This window comes from Echeneis naucrates, chromosome 7 (genome assembly GCF_900963305.1).
Source record: "Echeneis naucrates chromosome 7, fEcheNa1.1, whole genome shotgun sequence".
Lineage (NCBI taxonomy): Eukaryota > Metazoa > Chordata > Actinopteri > Carangiformes > Echeneidae > Echeneis > Echeneis naucrates.
Window position 1 is genome coordinate 3,337,240 of NC_042517.1, and position 16,941 is coordinate 3,354,180.

A 16,941-nucleotide genomic window follows, 5' to 3' on the forward strand; every position below is an offset into this window, starting at 1 on the left:
TGATATCATGGTCCTTTTTATTTACATCCTGTAATTGTTGTTGGCACATTTCTTTTTTTCTTTTTTTTTTTGTGATTGACTGAAATTTGTTATCCTGAAATGTTTCCATGAAATCAAATATATCAGAAATGTTAGAATTTCTCTTCCATTTGGTAATTTTATTTTATTCTCACAGAAATTTGGCCATGTGAATGCAAAGATCTTGCATGATGTGTGTTTACATTTATCTCCAATGTTTTTATAAGAAATTATTTTTATACATCTCATTTTACACCTCCGAAATCACAGGTCACGTGTGTCACAGGTCATGTTGAACCTTTTTTTTGTTCCCACATTTCATCTTTTTTTATTTTTATTTTTTTATGCATTTTAATGCATTTTTTTTGTTGTTGTTTATTCGTGTTGACTCAAAGGCTATATGATTGCAAATATAACCAAAGGTGCTTCTGTATAGATTTTGGTTTCTTTTTAAAGGACACCTAATCAATGTAATGTACACGTCACAATGTAATGTATTTATCTTAACTGTGAAAATATTTTGTGAAAAAAAGAGAAAACTGATTAAAGTAATGACACTAGCTCACACTCGCTGATTTGAAAAATTTATGAATGGGGTTTATATATATATATATTATTTTGAAACCACAAGCTGTATGTGAGCTTTTTAACAGCTGAAATAAAAGTATTATCCCAGTTTTTAAAATTGCTTCCTGCTACTAACCTGCATGTCTTTTGTGTGGCTAGTTGGCTCATCTCCCCTTTTGCTGCTTGTTCAGTTCTCCAAACACTTTGTTTGTGTTGTGTGTGTTTTGATTTTGAATCCACAGCCCGGGGGATTTGAATTCATAGGCTGCATTTTGGAGCATAGCTGTGTATTGTTTGTTTAGCTGCAATGCTAATTCAATGCTCCTCTCCTCAACGCACCTCAGTTTATTGTCGTGAATCAATAAACAAATGTCAGGTAAGTATTAAAATCCTGTACATGTAACTATGAATTCAATGGCACCAACTGTCATGAACAAAAGTAGAAGAATAATCACCAATGAGCTGAATCTGTCTCTGTTGATGTGAAGGCGGTGCCTGTTCGATTCAAGTTCATGGTTTTTCATGTGTGAGATCTTTTTTAAAATGTTTTTTTTTTTTTTTTGGAAATAAAAGGGACAAACCGTGGCCCGCATTAGGAGGTGGATATTATGTGTCTCATGGTGGGGGTTGAAAGGGAGGGACGGCGTGGGGGGGGGGGGGGGGGGGGGGCATGGAAGGTAAACTGCTGTTAACCCTGGAGAACTGACCTGTCAGTTTACCTGTTCCCCCTCCCCGCCTGCCTTTCCTTCCTCCCACATCTCCAGAGGCCTCACAGACTCAGATGTTTTACACAGCCTATGAAATGTTTGAAGGACACAGAAAGCGTAAGTTCCACATGGTCACGGTTTCCCCTCTCTCGCTCTCTTTCTTTCTCTCCCTGCCGGGCCCCCTCCCCCCACCCCCGGCCTCTCCCTCTCTGAGCCATGCATGCACTTCACCCTCAGTAGCATGGATATGCTGGTGGCCTGGTAGCGCCCATGTACGATCGACCAAGCAGCTTTGTAAAACGGACCTTCACCACATTCACTCAGACGCCACAATCCAAAGCGTTTGTGTTGTCATCTTTAGTTTAATGCCGATCTAAAGATAGATATTTTCACATATTATTATAAGTTATCGCCTTCCTGTCCTTGAGCCAAAGCTTATAAGATGGTACATGAGCATAACTGGCCTCCGCCTGACTTTTCGGGTTCATCCGGGTCCATCACTGCAAGAAAAAGTGCATGTTCATTCTTACGGGCAACTCCTAATGAATGTCGAGGCCACAAAAAAATCAGAAAATGTCCCTCGCTCGCACGAACAGAAGTCTGTTATTTATATTATATTTGTTTTTTAACATAAAAAAATAATAATTATGGCCTAACTTTCTGTATTACATAAGAAGATTAACACTCTTTACCCGTAAAAAAAAAAATTTTTGATTTAGCTTGCCAAACGATTAAGCCTGGCAGTTATTCCATTACCAGAATACGCCATCTAATACATAATTTGTGTCTCCACATTCAGCGACAAGAGGTGTCCCTGTCTCCTTCTCTTTGCACTTTTCTTCTCAGGAAACATGCTGTCATCTGGGCTTCAAACATCATACTGTGCTTAACACATCCCATCACACCCCTATTACATCATTAGTTAGTCAGTGTTCAGTGCACAGGTAGAATAACACAAAATGTGGCACTTGCAGATGGAAGTAAAACTACTTTTAAAATGCCTTAAGAACATTGCAAGTGACATCTTGGCCCAAATTTAGCTTTTGTTTTATCTGTCGGGTTTAAAGAGCTCCGCAAACACAACGGAGGTGGAACGCACAACTTCCAGCAAAAGAAACCTTTTAAAGCTGTCGACATGATTTGTGCGTTGTTCGGGTTAACACACTGTTTCTGCAGAGTGTGATACTTAGCCTTGTTATGTCTCTGTCAACAGTCCACAGAGTTGCCGTTAAATTTTGTACCAGCATTCATGATCCTCAGAGGATAAATCCCGCTTTCTTTGATGATTCCTCAGCTTTTCGCTCATCTGAAATATCTCAACCTCTCAAAGATGGATGGGTGTACTATTGGTCACAGAATTGGATGAATGAAAAGTTTTCCAATTGAGCTCGTAGTTTACTTTATTTTGTATGCTAATTAACATGCTAACATGTTCAGATAATCTGAGTTAGTGTGGTTCAAAGCAGAGCTCCATTCAACCTCACAGAGACGCCAGCGTTGGTGTCGACTTAAATCTGTGTTTCTGTCTGCTTTGTGTACCTTTATTGTTTTCAAATTAAATTCTGTTGACCTCCATAACTTTCAAAACCTGGACAGATAAAACTCACAACATCCGCTTAGACACCACCAAAGGCGGTGAGGCGATATGCTCGCCCTTACTCTGGGCGAATCGACCCTTTAAATTTAATCACCCGATGCACTGATTGGTTCATGCAATCTATGGCAGGGATTCCGAAACACATACAGTATATAATGAAATCATTCATCATTTCTAGAGGCATTGTTTGAGTTCAGCGTAGACTCCATGCCGTCATGTCCGTACCGTAGAAGACGCTGATAAAGCTCCGCCAAGGTCAGAGAGTCACGGCTCGGCCCAGAAGTCTGCAGCCTGCTTAGACAGCTTCGTACTCCTGCCTGCCTACTGAAAGAGGCCTTTCTTTTGCTCTGTCGCCCCGGGATCATACGAGATTGAATATGAAATGGAGCAGCCAGCCAAACTGGCGCAGACAGCGGTATGTCCAGAGGCCATGCCAAGGCACGCCTGCCACATCTCATCTGTTTTGTCTGCTCTGAGAACGCAGGCTGCCAAGGTTGACGGTGGGGGCAGGGGCAGAGGCCATCACAGTCCAGTCAGTTCATTACGCACAGTTTATATATGATGCCCAGAGAGGGATTAGAGTCACGACAAGGTTTCATTCCACTCCATCACTTCACCGATACACCGGCCTGCATTATCGCTGTGACTTTATCACTCTGAGGAGTCTCTGTGTCGAGCCGAGTTTGACTGCTGTGTCTACGTCTATAGCTGGAGAGGGCGCCCAGCCTGTGGCCACCATTAGTCCCTCAGTGCTGAATGTCCAGCAAGGCCAACGGGCAGAGTTTCGCTGCACAGTGACCGGAAACCCAACCCCTGCCATCGAATGGATCGGTGCGTCCAGTTTGACCACTTTTGTTTTACTGGCTTTTCATCACGTTTCAGTAAATTCAGTGAAATGTGGTCCGTTTCAAAGTCACAGATCATCATCAGGCTGTGCGGTGTGATGTTCACAGGAGGTCCGGGGAACAGAATGAGTCCCAGAGCGGTGGTACGAGGTGGCGTGCTGACGTTTACAGCGGTGGACCCGGCCGATGAAGGAGACTACACCTGCAAGGCCCTAAACACTCATGGCGAGCACACAGCGCGGGTTTCCCTCTTTGTACAAAGTATGCTCTGCGTTTCTGTGTTCACGTGCATAACACTGAGTGAACTCATCCAATTAAAAAAAAAAAAAAAAATGCCCCTCCACACTGTGGTCAAAGTTAGGAACAGGAATTAAGAAGATCCAGTTTAAGCTGTGGAAAGAAGTGCTTACATCAAAGCTCATTACTTCAAGATCTTACAAGTCATCAAATTGAAACTTTTTATTAACAGATGCGTTTTATGTCCTGATTTTCAGGAATTGTACGCCATCTTTAGCTCACCATCATCTCGCTGTAAAGAATATGCAACTTTTGATAAAAGAAACAATATTCAGCATGCAAATTAAGAGTTAAATGAGTAAAGATTAAACTCATCAGTTCAGCACGACAGTTAAAGTATTTCAGTTTCACATTTGTGTATGTCAAAGACTTTTTGTCGTCGTTTTAACTATGAAGCTCAGGATATCTTTGTGTGCTTCATCTTTTAACGCTCACGGTGCATTTTTCGGTCAGGATCCAACCCCAGCGGCCTGGGCACCCAGCCCCAAGTCCAAGTCAGTCCCCAAAATGTTGAAGTCCATGAGGGTGACACCTTGAGGCTGTACTGCCGTGCGTCAGGGTCGCCCACCCCGAAGCTCACCTGGCTGAAAAATGGAGGACAAATCCCTCAGCAGGTTAGACCCCCCCCCCCCCCCCACTGTGTCAGGGCATTAACTGATTATAACTGTCTACATTTTGTTGTGCTGTATCTCTATCTCGCACCTCAAGATGGGTCCGGTGCTGATGGTATTTCATCAAACTGTCAGTTTTTATGACTGTTTCAGCATTTTGAACACTTACCTGTATTTCTTTTCCCTCCCTTCTGTTTGTCCCCCCCCCCCCCCCCCCAACCCTCCCCCTTTTTTTTTTCTTTTTTTTTTAAATCCCACCCTGTTCTGACGTTTGCTCAGGCCATTCCCTCTCACGGTTTCCATCAGTTTAAAAGCAACAGTCTCGATGTGTTACAGAGACGTATTGAGGAGCTGCAGGTCTGTCCATCTGTCCGATGTCTGTCTGTCCTGTCTCATAGTTCACATCCATCGTCCACTACTGACCCTGTCTTCACACGTCGTCAACTAAGTGCATGATCAAACGTGTCCTTGATTCACACCTTGTAAACCCTGTCCAATTACATCAGCTGCTCACTAAGTCCCTTCAAAGCTGGTGCCAGACACATGAAAACCATTACGCTGGATCTGGTAGACTTCTGGGTGTACTTGCATGCGGGTTACTTGTTGTTGTTTTGTTTTTGTTTTTTTTAATGTTGCATTTTATTTATGGAGGTCTTCCATAGTCTTTTGTTTTGTTCCGTCCACATCCAACCATCCCTGACGTGTTTGGGCTCTCAGCACCCAGTTGACCCTCATCATTCCTCATCATTGAGTGTATTAACAGGACTGAGTATACAGTCGGTACTGTAGGTATTTCAGACATATTTTGCTCCATGCCAGGCGCAGCCCGTTTGGGAGGGGGGGGTGGTGCTTGTGTTAGTCTGGTTTCTACGCGGCCCTCCTCAGCTCTGCGAGGGCTCCGGGGCCTGTTTAGTTCTGCCTGACAGAGCCACTGCGTCGTGTCAGCCTTTCCCAGGGGGAGCCGGGCTCTGCCGTGCGACCACGCAGAAATTCTGTATGCTCTAGCAAACGGCTTGCTTTGAAAACTCGTCAATGGGTTCAGACACACATTGAGCCAAGGCCCGCCTCAGCCACTGCTCGGTTTAGCCTCCCTCACGGTTGAATGGGCCAGAGCTAAGCAGCTTTGTCCACGGATGCCCCAACATCCCCCAGATACAGTAATCCCACCCCTGACCCTCCCCCTCCTGGTTCCCCTCCCCTTTGAGGTGTTTCTAAACTTTATGAAAGCCAATTTTCAGCCTTGTTGAACCCCTGACTGCCATGTGGAGTGGTGTACAAACAAGGCAACTGCTCATGAGACAGGAATACATAAGAAGTCTACGCGTGCTCAGACTGATGCAGGGTTTCGATCTTTACTCACTATTTGTGTTACTTTAGGTACATGATCGTGGACATTTAGACTTCCAGGGCACCGATTAGCTGATTTGTTTTTGCTGTTTAAGATCTTCTCTTTATTGTTTAAGTATCTTCTGACTCAAATCTATGTGTCAATTCTAACCTCCTCCATTTTTATAACCATCAATCATGAGTTCTTCTAAAATGAAGAAAATTGTCTAGCACATGTAATTACCACTGATGACAATATATTAACCCCACAAATCATCGTAGAAATGTTGGCACCGCTTTGCGCAGATTTTCACGAGCAAAGCTTTGTGCCATCGTAATAATCATCAACAAAAATCCATTTAGAGAAAAAGACCAAACTGTAGCAATAACAGCTCTTGTCTTGTCTTTAAGAGCTACGCTGTGGTGCTTTTGTGTCGCTATTAGCTAGTAATGTCATGTTCATGTTGTTTCAAGGGACGTGAGGAAGGTAAGTGATGCGCTTTGTCTTCACTATCTTTAACTGTTGGTAGCTTAGTGGAAATATTCATGAAGTCATATCTTTGAAATGTGATTTTAAGCACAGAGTGTCATGGTGGCGAACGGGCGATGTGATTGAGGTTTTTTAATCTGCTCCTCTGCCGATGTGTCCTCCTCAGGCCCGCATGGAGCGCACCGACATCGGCACTCTGCTCATCCCCAACATCAAGATGTCCGACGCTGGCACTTACATGTGTGTTGGCAGCAACAGCATCGGCTCAAACAGCGCTCCCATCAAGGTGGCGGTGCGCAAAGGTGAGGTGGTGCGACTGACGGGTTGGTGATTTGCTCAGAGGTTCACGGTGGGGTCGGCGCACGTGGGGACACTTCACACCTCGTAGGTTCATGAAATCAGAGAGGACATGATGTGTTTGCGTCTCTCCAGCTGATCACAGCTCATCGGTCGTCAGTATCCAGCCATCTATAGCTGACGTCCAGGAGGGACAGAGTCTGGAGCTCAACTGTTTGGCTTCAGGAAATCCTCCTCCCCAGGTCACCTGGACGAGAGCCAGCGGACGCCTTTCCTCCAACCACCAGGTAGTCGCACGAATATTGCACATGCATTTATGTGCATCAATACTCCAACTTGATTTGAGCTTTACTTCATGAGTCTCCCTGCAAGAGCTGGTGTGATTCATTTCTGTGTCTTCCCTCTCCTACGCATAATGTATTTCAATTCAACATCAATTTAAGATTCTTTGCCATGTTGTGGATATTACTAAATCTCAACTTCTAAGAAATACGCTTTCCGGTGTCTTACTTGTCTGAAATAAGGAAACTTGATTGCTTCATAAATGAGGGTGTCTAAGAAGGTTTCCCAAAGGATTTACTCAGGCCGAGGGACGGGGGGGCGAAACCGTGTAGGTCAGTAAATCCTACGAGAAGAGACGCTCTCCCAGGAAGAGGCCTTCCTGCTTATGCTATAATACTGAAACCTTCAGTGAAATCAAAATACCTTGAAAAGGCAACAGGAATTGTCTCCTGACGTCTACACCTGAGCCAGCATCAATCATGTGGACTTACTTTTGTTAACCGACCAGTCGGATTCCTGCACATCCCTGTCTGAGATATGACCTAACTCGAGGTTTAGGCTATTTCTGGGAAACTGGATAAAGACTGGTCAGAACTGAGGTAACATCCCCATGCATCCATTCCTCTGTGTAAGACATCCTGTGATCCAGCACGTTGGCTTCTCAGTTGCCTCAGTAAAGTCTTCCTAACAGCCTGTACGACACCTGTTATTGTGGTTGTGATCAAATATGACAACAGCAAAAGAAGACTGTTCTTAACTGCTCTATTCTCAACCTGGAAAGGCTTGAAGTTCTTCGATATATTCTTTTTTTGACACAACAGACAGACACAACAGGAAAGATTTCCTCTGGGTTTCTATCTTTTCCCCAAATAAATAAATAAATAAATAAATAAATAAAAATATTAATTTGGGTCAGAATCGCTGCAGTTTTTGTTCTACTCCGCAGCATTTCAGAGAGGAATGTACGACGACTGTCGTCTCTGCTTACTTCACAGATTTCGCATGCAAACAATTTTAGCTCATAAATGATGCATAATATGATGCGTCATTATAGACTCAACTACCCTACAGTGTATAAAGTTGTTAAATTAACTCCGCCTTAACCAGCTGTGATGTTAAAATGCTGTGACAGTGAAATCACTGCCCGGCAAGCATGTTCATCGTTTGTAATGTAAATTTTTAAAATGCGCTTTTTTATAAATGTTTATAATTTTTATAATTATTTGTCAGGACCAGTGGCCATTTTCAGCCTCGTAAGCAGGACTGAAGCATCTCCCTTCCTTTGTGCAGGTTCTGGGCAGTCAGCTACGTATCCTGTCGGCCTCCCCAGAAGACTCTGGGGAGTATATCTGTCGGGTGCAGGGCAACCCCGGAAACCCAGGATCTCACGTCCACCAGGCCTCCGTCTCCGTCTCCGTCACGTCGTCTTCTTCACGTAAGTGGGCTCAGCCCTTTAGGCCTCTGGCAGATGGTGCGTGGACTCTCTCGCCTTTAAAGGTTTTTCACACTACAGCAGAATGCGACACAGTAAACATGAAAGAGCCCGTTTGTTCTATTTCCAAGTGTTTAAATCCCACCGCAGTCTGCTGCGCTCACAGTCGGGGCAGTTCACTCTGAATCTCACTGTCATTTCTTTCTCACTTAGGAAATTAGACTTGATGGCGACATCAGTCACAGGGTGGGAGAAACACATTACATGGCATGAGAGTTGTTCTCAAACTAGCACTGCCTCACTTTATAAATTAACTTTCCAGTTGTGCTCTCCAGCGTAGCCCAGTGTGACCTCAGACTGAACGATTTTCCCGACTACTGTCCCATGACCTCACCCTCAGAAGCTGGCTTCTTAAACCGCTGCCAATGAACCCTTACAGCCACAACAGATTCAGATTTGAGCTTGCATGACGAATAATTTGCTCTAATGAAGCGAGCTCACCGACTTGTAATGCTCAAATAGAACGTATCCAAAGCCCGAAGCCCAGAACTGCCCCTTTTTTTCTGCTGCAGGTCTTCAGAGTCCAATCATCGCCATAGAACCCCACAGTGCTGCAGTCCGTGTGGGGGAGTCGGCCAGCTTCAGGTGTAAGGTCTACAGCGGAGCCCAGCCCGTCAGACTGGAGTGGAAACTGACCAGCAACCAGCCGCTGCCGGGTAATAAGCGCACAAACACAGAGTGCACGTGCACACGCGCACGGCCTCTGAGGATTAAGCCAGCTTAATGAGTTCTGATTTTATGAAGTCATTATTTACAAGCAATTACAGTCCACCCATTAAGCCCTCCTCTGTTACTCCTTTTAATGGCTGCAATGACTAATTGAGATCTTTCTCTCGTCTCCTTCTCCGCGCTGACAGTTTTTGCATCGGCTCAAAATTTGCACAGCATTAACTAGAAGGGCATTCAGAGTGTGTGGACCTCTGCCAAAGCCAGTCAGGCAACATGCATCAGATTTAGGAGAAATATATAATAGCATCGGAAATGATCCAGATCTGCTCCAGAATTTTAATGGGTTCCTCTGTAGGTCACAGCCCATTCCTCTGTCAGGTTCATACTTCAGGACAAGCCGTCAGTCAAACAGACGCAGGTGAAAACATCACCTCCTTATTTGACTCTTGGTATCTGTTCCGTTGTATCTGGTCATTTAAGTCCATCTGATATTTGCAGCTTCTTGTTTTAATGTGAAAACGTTTGTAAAAGAGCTGAGAATGAATTTTGACTGCGTTCAATTTCTTAAATTTTTACAATTCCTCCAGGAAAGGTTTCCTTCAACCTCATGTTGAAAACGGCTCACACTTCACACAATTTATATTTTAGCCATTGGTGATATTTGCTCCATGTTCTCTTTGTATTGTTTTATCCTTATAAGTACTGCCCTACATATTTATAGCCTCTTTTTCAAATATTGACTCTTATATTATGTCCACTGAACCTGAACTTTTCTTATCTTAGGTTTTACTTTTATCTTAACTTTGTGGCATTGTTAAGAGAAGTGCTATGTAATTAAAGTTATTTTCATTACATGTCTTGAAAAGCTACTTCATACATTTAAATTCGCTCTTCTGTAATTTTAAAGTAAGGAATGAAAAGAGTTGAATCAAAGCTTCAAAAATTTTAATTATACAATATTTGAAATGAAAATATAGAGCATCTTTGGCACCGTCAGTTAATTCTTAAAACTTTGGCAAGCTCCCTCCAGGTCTGCAGAATACATTAGACAACTGTTTTCACAGGCTGAGTGGCATCAATTCATGACAGGCAGCCTGAAGTCCACGTGAAAAATCTGCCTTCTGCGACGTGTGCAGCAGATCTAATCTTGCCTTTTGCCCCTCTGTTCTGCAGATAATGTCAAAGTTGGCCCCGACGGCTCTCTCATTACCATTTCCGGTGCTCGCCCTATCAACCACGGCGCTTATCGATGTGTGGCCAGCAACCCGTTCGGCATCACTCACAGCATTGTGTCTTTGATTGTCAAAGGTGAGTCCCGTGCACATGAGGTTGCTGGTCGGAGGAATATTCACAAAGGGTTCCCTCTAGTGGCTCACAAACAGCACAGCCCAGCTAGTATTGTGTGAATCTCTGCCCTCTCAGAGATACCTGTGGCCGTCGTCACCCCTGTTGGTCCGGTGAGGGTCAGGGTGGGCGAACCCATCAACCTGGAGTGCCAGGCGTCGGGAGAGCCGCGCCCTTCGGTCTCTTGGCACAGGCTGGACAGCAACCGCAAGACCATGCTCAGCAGCCCAGTCCCCATGGAGTCCAACGCAGTCATGCAGGTACAGAAACCGCTGACGACTTCGGTGTCTTATTTTGCTGCTTCTGTTCGAGCCTCAAATTCGTAATCAGTAGTTTTGGACTTAATTGTGCAGATACTGGTGGCTCGTCCAGAGGACAGCGGCATGTATGTGTGCACAGCTCGCAACAATGAGGGCTCCACGGAGACCAAGATCGAGGTGGTCGTTGAGGGAGGCTCTGAAGTTCCATCAGTGCCCAGAGCTTCTGTTCCTGAGCCGCTGATGATCGTGGTGGAGGGACAAACTGCCACACTGCGCTGCGATGCCCACGGTAATGACAGATGAAAGACCTCCCTTGAATTCGCTGGAATGTCCCATTTTACTTCACCGTGTGCAATGACCTGAGCTGATAACTCAGGCTTTCTCCTCTGCTTTCCTTTTTATAGGTTTCCCCTCACCGACTATCAGCTGGTCCAAGCTGCGGTCTCCTCTGCCTTGGAGACACAAGGTGGTGAACAACAGCTTGGTGCTGCCCAATGTGGGCCGGCAGGACTCGGGGGAATATATCTGCAGTGCCACCAACAACATGGGCACCACTGAAGTCACCATCATGCTCGATGTTGAGAGTGAGTGTTGTTTTTCCATTTTTCTCTGTCATGCGACTGCCATCTAAGAAATTCCTTCTCAATGTTAAATGTTCAAATAAACACACAAACCCAGTGTTTTTTGTCCCCCTTCTTCATCTGTCTTTAGCTCTTCCTTATGCCACCTCCGTGCCCGACGACGTGGCGGTTCGGGTCGGGGAGGTGATCCGGTTGCAGTGCCTGGCCCACGGCACTCCTCCTCTGACTTACACTTGGACCAAGCTGGATGGAAACCTGTCCCCAAGGGCTCAGGTTAGCGAGGGGGATCTCCAGATCAACCTGGCCACTGCCGAGGATGCTGGGAGCTACAAGTGTGTGGCCAGCAACAAAGTGGGCGACAGTGAGGTCGTGGCCAAAGTCACAGTGAGATGTGAGTTTACTGATGATACGACGACCTCCTTTGATTTAACACAAGTTTCACTCTCAGTTCATTCAGTTTTGGGTTCTTTTGGCTCAGTAAAACATAAATAAACAAAAATCTGAAAGAGTAACAAAAAATGAAACATCTTTGTCATTTTCCTCTGTAGCTCCTTTGGCTGTGCGGGTGTCACCCCAGGTCGAGGTGAAGGCCCAGGGCAGCGCTGTGGAGTTCACCTGTTCAGCAGCAGGTGGTGTAGAAACCAAAATCGAATGGCTGAAGGAAGGAAGCGCCCTGCCGCCAAACCACCACATCAAGGACGGCGTTCTCAGGTGAGCCGTGCGCTTGTTTTGCTGAAAACAGTTCACAGTGGAAAATGATCAGCCGAAAAGTTTGTACACGTGAGATGTTAAAGGATCAGGCTGGTAAAACTGCATTTACAACCGAACTTCTGAGCATATGAAGAACGATTTTTACATTTTCATCCCCAATGCATGACAAATATTTTCTACCCTCTTTTGATATACACTGCAGATTTTTCTATGAAACTAAATGATTTGAGAACATCAGTTTTTCGAAATATTTTAGGAAATTTGGAAAGATAGCAAGTATTTAGCAGCAGGCCAGTCAGTGAATGTTGAATTTTATAGTTCGTGTTGGACAAAAAAGAGAAAAAATGTGCGTCATACTTTATATTTGTCAGGCAGAGGGATTTTTTTTTTTCTTGGTTTTGCTCTTTCATTGATTTTTTTTTTTTTAACTCAAAAAAATATAGATTACCTGACTTATTCTTTAAATGGGCTATAACTTTCAAATATACTGATATAGATCCTTAAATCTAGAATATGAGAAGTTTTTTTTTCTCGATGTGTAATTGAACGTGTCTCTGCAGGATTGAAAACCTCGAGCAGAGCAATGAAGGCGTTTATATCTGCAGAGCGAGCAGCGTGTACGGTCAGGCCCAGGACACCGCCAGGCTGACCATCCAAGGTCTGGAACGTTTACCGAGAATACACCAACAAACCAACTGAATCGAACCCAAAAATAACTTCATCACAATGCTGTTGTTGTCCACAGCCCTGCCGAAGGTGATGATCAACGTCCGCACGTCGGTGCAGACCGTGATGATCGGGAACTCTGTGGAGTTTGAATGCCAGGCCGTCGGCGACCCGGAGCCCACCGTCAAATGGAGCAAAGTTGGCGGCTCTTTGCCAGCTCACATCATGGTGAAGGGCGGCATGCTGAGGATCGACCAGGTGACCGAGGCCGACGCCGGGCAGTACCGCTGCACCGCCACCAATGACGTGGGCTCGGTGCAGTCCCAGGTGGTCCTAAACGTTCAGTGTGAGTAATCCTTCAACACGTGCACAACCGCAGCTCCGAGCGCTGGCGTGCGGTCGTCTTGATGGTTGAAATCCTTTGTCGATTTGCACAGCCCTGCCTCAAATTGCTGCACTGCCAGAAACAAAAGAGGTGACAGTCGGGTCTGATGCTGTCTTGCCCTGCGTGGCCTCAGGATATCCTGTACCTGAGATCAAATGGTCCAAGGTAAAGCGACCTGTGCAGATTTTATTATTCTGTCATTTGTCGATAAACTACACTACACTACAGATTTCGATATTCATATGTTATCGATCTCATCCTTCACCTAGCTGGACGGAGCGCTCCCTCCGAAGTGTTTCCAGGAAGTCAACGTGCTGACAGTCCCTCGCATCACCCAGGACGATTCTGGCACATACGTCTGCACGGCCTCCAACAAACAGGGCAAAGTGGAAGCCTTTACTACTCTTCTAGTTCACGGTTAGTCTGCGTTGTAGAGTGGCAGCAGACGAAATGAATAAAAAGCTTTCTTTAAGGAGTGCCTAGTCGTATCCAACCCTCCTAAATGATGTGTTTCCTCAGAGCGAGTGATGCCATACTTTGCCCAGGAACCCTTGTCCTACCTCACCCTGCCCACCATCAAAAACGCCTACAAGGCTTTCAGCATTAAAATCAACTTCAGGCCTGATAATGTTGATGGTAAGGAAGCGTAACTTTAAATCTTCCTGACAGCTTAATTGCCAAGAGTATAATTTTGGACTTTTTGGTCGTTAAAATGTTGTCCTCTTTCCCCCATGTGTAATTCTGCTGCGTCTTCTGTCCCCTCCTGTCTCTATCTCACCCACGCGGTGGGAAGGTCTCATATTGTACGCTGGTGAGTCTCAGTGCTTGAGAGCCACAGGAACTCAAGGCCGATGTTGGCAGTGCTGCGTTTTTTCAAACCTTCACGTAACACATACAGCTCAGGGCCGATTTAGAGGCTGTGAAAGAGATGCAGTTTGGTGCATGGCCTCCCTTTTTACACCGTACAGGCTGTTCGGTTACGAGCACAAACCCACTTTCAGGAGTATTACAGTCGTCGGCTTAAGAGCAGCTTGGTTACAAAATCTGCTTTTACCTCGTCAGCTACTTTCTACACGGCCTCCAGAGCAGCACTACCGCTTAGGATCAGAATCCTTCTATATAAGGACTTTGCAAATGCGAAGCTATACACGTTTCTGAGTCAGTGAGCGGTAACTCAAATAGCTTTTGCAACTAGTTATTTGCTTTTTTTAATCCCACACGCAGTTTGTGGAGACATGACAGTGAAATAAAAAAAATCCAGGTCAAAGCTGTTGAGCTTAAAATCGACAGTGAAGATTTTTCTTTGATAATCAACATATCTTTGACCTTTTGGATTTTGGCTGTAAAAAAAAAAAAAAAAAGCTACAAATACATTGCAAAGCTATTTCACCACATCTGACTTTTTAAAAATCGACTGTATGTTTCATGGTCAGAGCTATCAGGGCTATCAGGGCATGTTCCCGATTCCCCTCGTGAGTCTGTGTGGCTGACGGAAGCATGCAGATATCCAGCATGTGGAGAAAGACAAACAGAGACTGTGAATGGTTGCATTTAGGAGCCCAGCGGTAGGATAGAAGTTATAATCTGGCTTTGGTTGGCTTCAGGCCTGCGTCACCGCAGCATGCCGCTTCGCTGTACAGCTTTCAAGGAGTTTATTTTGTGTGAATTTGTGTCCATCCTAACAAGTCAGAAAAAACTATCCAACGAGGATTGAATGAGTGCGTTTCATTATTGAATCGGGTAAATTCTTGAAATGACTAAGCATGGAATACCGAAAGTTCTGCTTGATTCAAATGAAAATAAATCCGGCGGATCTATTGACTTGTTAAAATGGATGTTATCGTAGGATAAACATCAAGGGTCACGTCTGGACTTGTATTCACTTAGTTTTTGTGGGGTAGGTATGATCCTCTACAATGGCCAGAGGAAGACCACGGGAGCTGACTTTATCTCGCTGGGACTTGTGGGCGGTCGCTTGGAGTTCAGGTTAGTTTGTGTGTTTTTTGTTTGTTTGTTTGTTTTTTACTGTCTTTTAAAATGACATAAAGTAAATGCAGTTTGTTCTTGATCTTAATTGTCTAAATTTGTCCTATTCTCCCAGGTTTGATGTGGGCTCTGGCATGGCCACCATAAGGGACCCCAACCCCATCAAACTGGGAGAGTTCCACACCGTTGAGTTGTATCGCAACCACACCCTGGGCTACATCATCGTAGACGGAGGGGAGCCCATCAACGGCAGCTCACAGGTACTTAAGTCAGCGTGAATGTGACTCCCCTCCCTCACCCGTGACTGCCTGATGTATTGAGTGACTCATACATCAAACGCTCATTTCCTCTCCTCAGGGCAAGTTCCAGGGCCTGGATCTGAATGAGGACCTTCATGTGGGCGGTTACCCCAACTACACACTCCTCGCCAAAACTGCTGGCATCAAGAGCGGCTTTGTTGGTGAGACATCACCCAGGACCGAAATGTAGCAGGGCGGGAATGTTTTCTTTTGCTCGTTGCTAAATGTTCGTACTGTGTAGGCTGCATCCGTCAGCTGGTCATCCAGGGTGAGGAAGTCATCTTCAAAGACCTCGACCGCAGCTCTACTGGCGTCAGCAACTGTCCCACCTGCAAAGACCACCCGTGCCAGGTCGGTCACTTCTGCCGCTCTGTTTATTTATACTGCTTGATTTGAGTGAGATTCCACAATATCAAAACGATTTCTCTTGCGCAATCCAGAACGGCGGCAGGTGCGAGGACTCGGATGCCAGCTTGTACAAGTGCAGCTGCCCTCGAGGATTCACCGGCAGCAACTGCCAGCACCACTCATCCCTGCACTGTCACTCAGGTACATGTGAACCTGACAACATCACACTGGTAAACAGTAGAAACCTTGTAGAAAGTCTTCTTTCGTGACCCTTCGTGACCTGAATTCCCACAACAGAGGCATGCGGACCAGACGCCACTTGCATCAATCGCCCGAGCGGCCTGGGCTATGACTGCCGCTGCCATCTCGGCAAGTTCGGAGACAAATGCATGGATGGTAAGCTGGAAAATAACTCATAAAAATGGATGTATGGCATTTGGTTTTCCATCTATTGCTATGTTCTGTTAACATCCACGAAGAAATGGAAACTTATCTTCCTGCTCGTTTGCCTTCACTAGGTGAACTGGTGACCACTCCGCTGTTTGATGGGGAAGAGTCATTCATAGCTTATCCTCCCCTCACCAACATCCACGACGACCTGCGTGTCGACTTGGAGTTCAAGCCAATAGACAGGGATGGTTTGATGTTCTTCTGTGGCGGGAAGAAAATGAAGGTGGAGGACTTTGTAGCCATTTCCATGGTGGACGGACACGTGGAATTCAGATACGAGCTGGGAACAGGTACAGTAGACGTAATTTGCTCTTAAAAATTGCGCCCTGTGGAGACTGAAAAAGTTATCAGTAATAGGACCAGTGAGATCGAGTGGGGTCTTTTTGTTCTTATTGTGCTGGAGACCATTAAAACGCCGCGGACCGATGTTGATTTTCAGGCCAAGCGATCCTTCTGAGTCCTGAACCGGTCTCTCTGGGCCAGTGGCACAGAGTTGTAGCAGAGCGGAACAAGAGGGCTGGTCACCTGAGGGTGGATCAAGGCCAAGTGGAGAGGAAGACGTCGCCTGGAAAAGCTCAAGGCCTCAATATCCACACCCCCATGTATCTGGGAGGAGTTCCCAATATGGACATCCTGCCCAAGCCCGCCAACGTCAGTGAAATGTTTCAGGGATGTATCGGAGAGGTAAGATTTCTATGAGCAAAACGAAAGGA

General features: G+C 45.4%; 1 protein-coding gene across 2 annotated transcripts in view; it reads left to right on the forward strand.

The window, feature by feature from the left end:
• The window catches only part of hspg2 (heparan sulfate proteoglycan 2), an 82,564-nt gene that overhangs the window by 60,922 nt on the left and 4,701 nt on the right, over positions 1 to 16,941 (forward strand). The window contains exons 50-78 of one of the 2 annotated variants that reach the window (XM_029507177.1): positions 1,350 to 1,409; positions 3,598 to 3,720; positions 3,843 to 3,995; positions 4,485 to 4,645; positions 4,922 to 4,999; positions 6,625 to 6,760; positions 6,891 to 7,042; positions 8,328 to 8,472; positions 9,042 to 9,185; positions 10,372 to 10,506; positions 10,621 to 10,802; positions 10,896 to 11,091; positions 11,207 to 11,386; positions 11,514 to 11,774; positions 11,932 to 12,094; positions 12,655 to 12,752; positions 12,840 to 13,106; positions 13,198 to 13,310; positions 13,415 to 13,562; positions 13,665 to 13,781; positions 13,939 to 13,956; positions 15,047 to 15,131; positions 15,247 to 15,391; positions 15,489 to 15,591; positions 15,672 to 15,781; positions 15,871 to 15,979; positions 16,076 to 16,174; positions 16,297 to 16,518; positions 16,668 to 16,912. In XM_029507177.1, the coding sequence (XP_029363037.1) occupies positions 1,350 to 1,409; positions 3,598 to 3,720; positions 3,843 to 3,995; positions 4,485 to 4,645; positions 4,922 to 4,999; positions 6,625 to 6,760; positions 6,891 to 7,042; positions 8,328 to 8,472; positions 9,042 to 9,185; positions 10,372 to 10,506; positions 10,621 to 10,802; positions 10,896 to 11,091; positions 11,207 to 11,386; positions 11,514 to 11,774; positions 11,932 to 12,094; positions 12,655 to 12,752; positions 12,840 to 13,106; positions 13,198 to 13,310; positions 13,415 to 13,562; positions 13,665 to 13,781; positions 13,939 to 13,956; positions 15,047 to 15,131; positions 15,247 to 15,391; positions 15,489 to 15,591; positions 15,672 to 15,781; positions 15,871 to 15,979; positions 16,076 to 16,174; positions 16,297 to 16,518; positions 16,668 to 16,912 (4,148 nt within the window). Of the gene's footprint in view, positions 1 to 1,349; positions 1,410 to 3,597; positions 3,721 to 3,842; positions 3,996 to 4,484; positions 4,646 to 4,921; positions 5,000 to 6,624; positions 6,761 to 6,890; positions 7,043 to 8,327; positions 8,473 to 9,041; positions 9,186 to 10,371; positions 10,507 to 10,620; positions 10,803 to 10,895; positions 11,092 to 11,206; positions 11,387 to 11,513; positions 11,775 to 11,892; positions 12,095 to 12,654; positions 12,753 to 12,839; positions 13,107 to 13,197; positions 13,311 to 13,414; positions 13,563 to 13,664; positions 13,782 to 13,938; positions 13,957 to 15,046; positions 15,132 to 15,246; positions 15,392 to 15,488; positions 15,592 to 15,671; positions 15,782 to 15,870; positions 15,980 to 16,075; positions 16,175 to 16,296; positions 16,519 to 16,667; positions 16,913 to 16,941 lie in introns of both variants that reach the window. The other variant, XM_029507178.1, reaches the window with a different exon arrangement.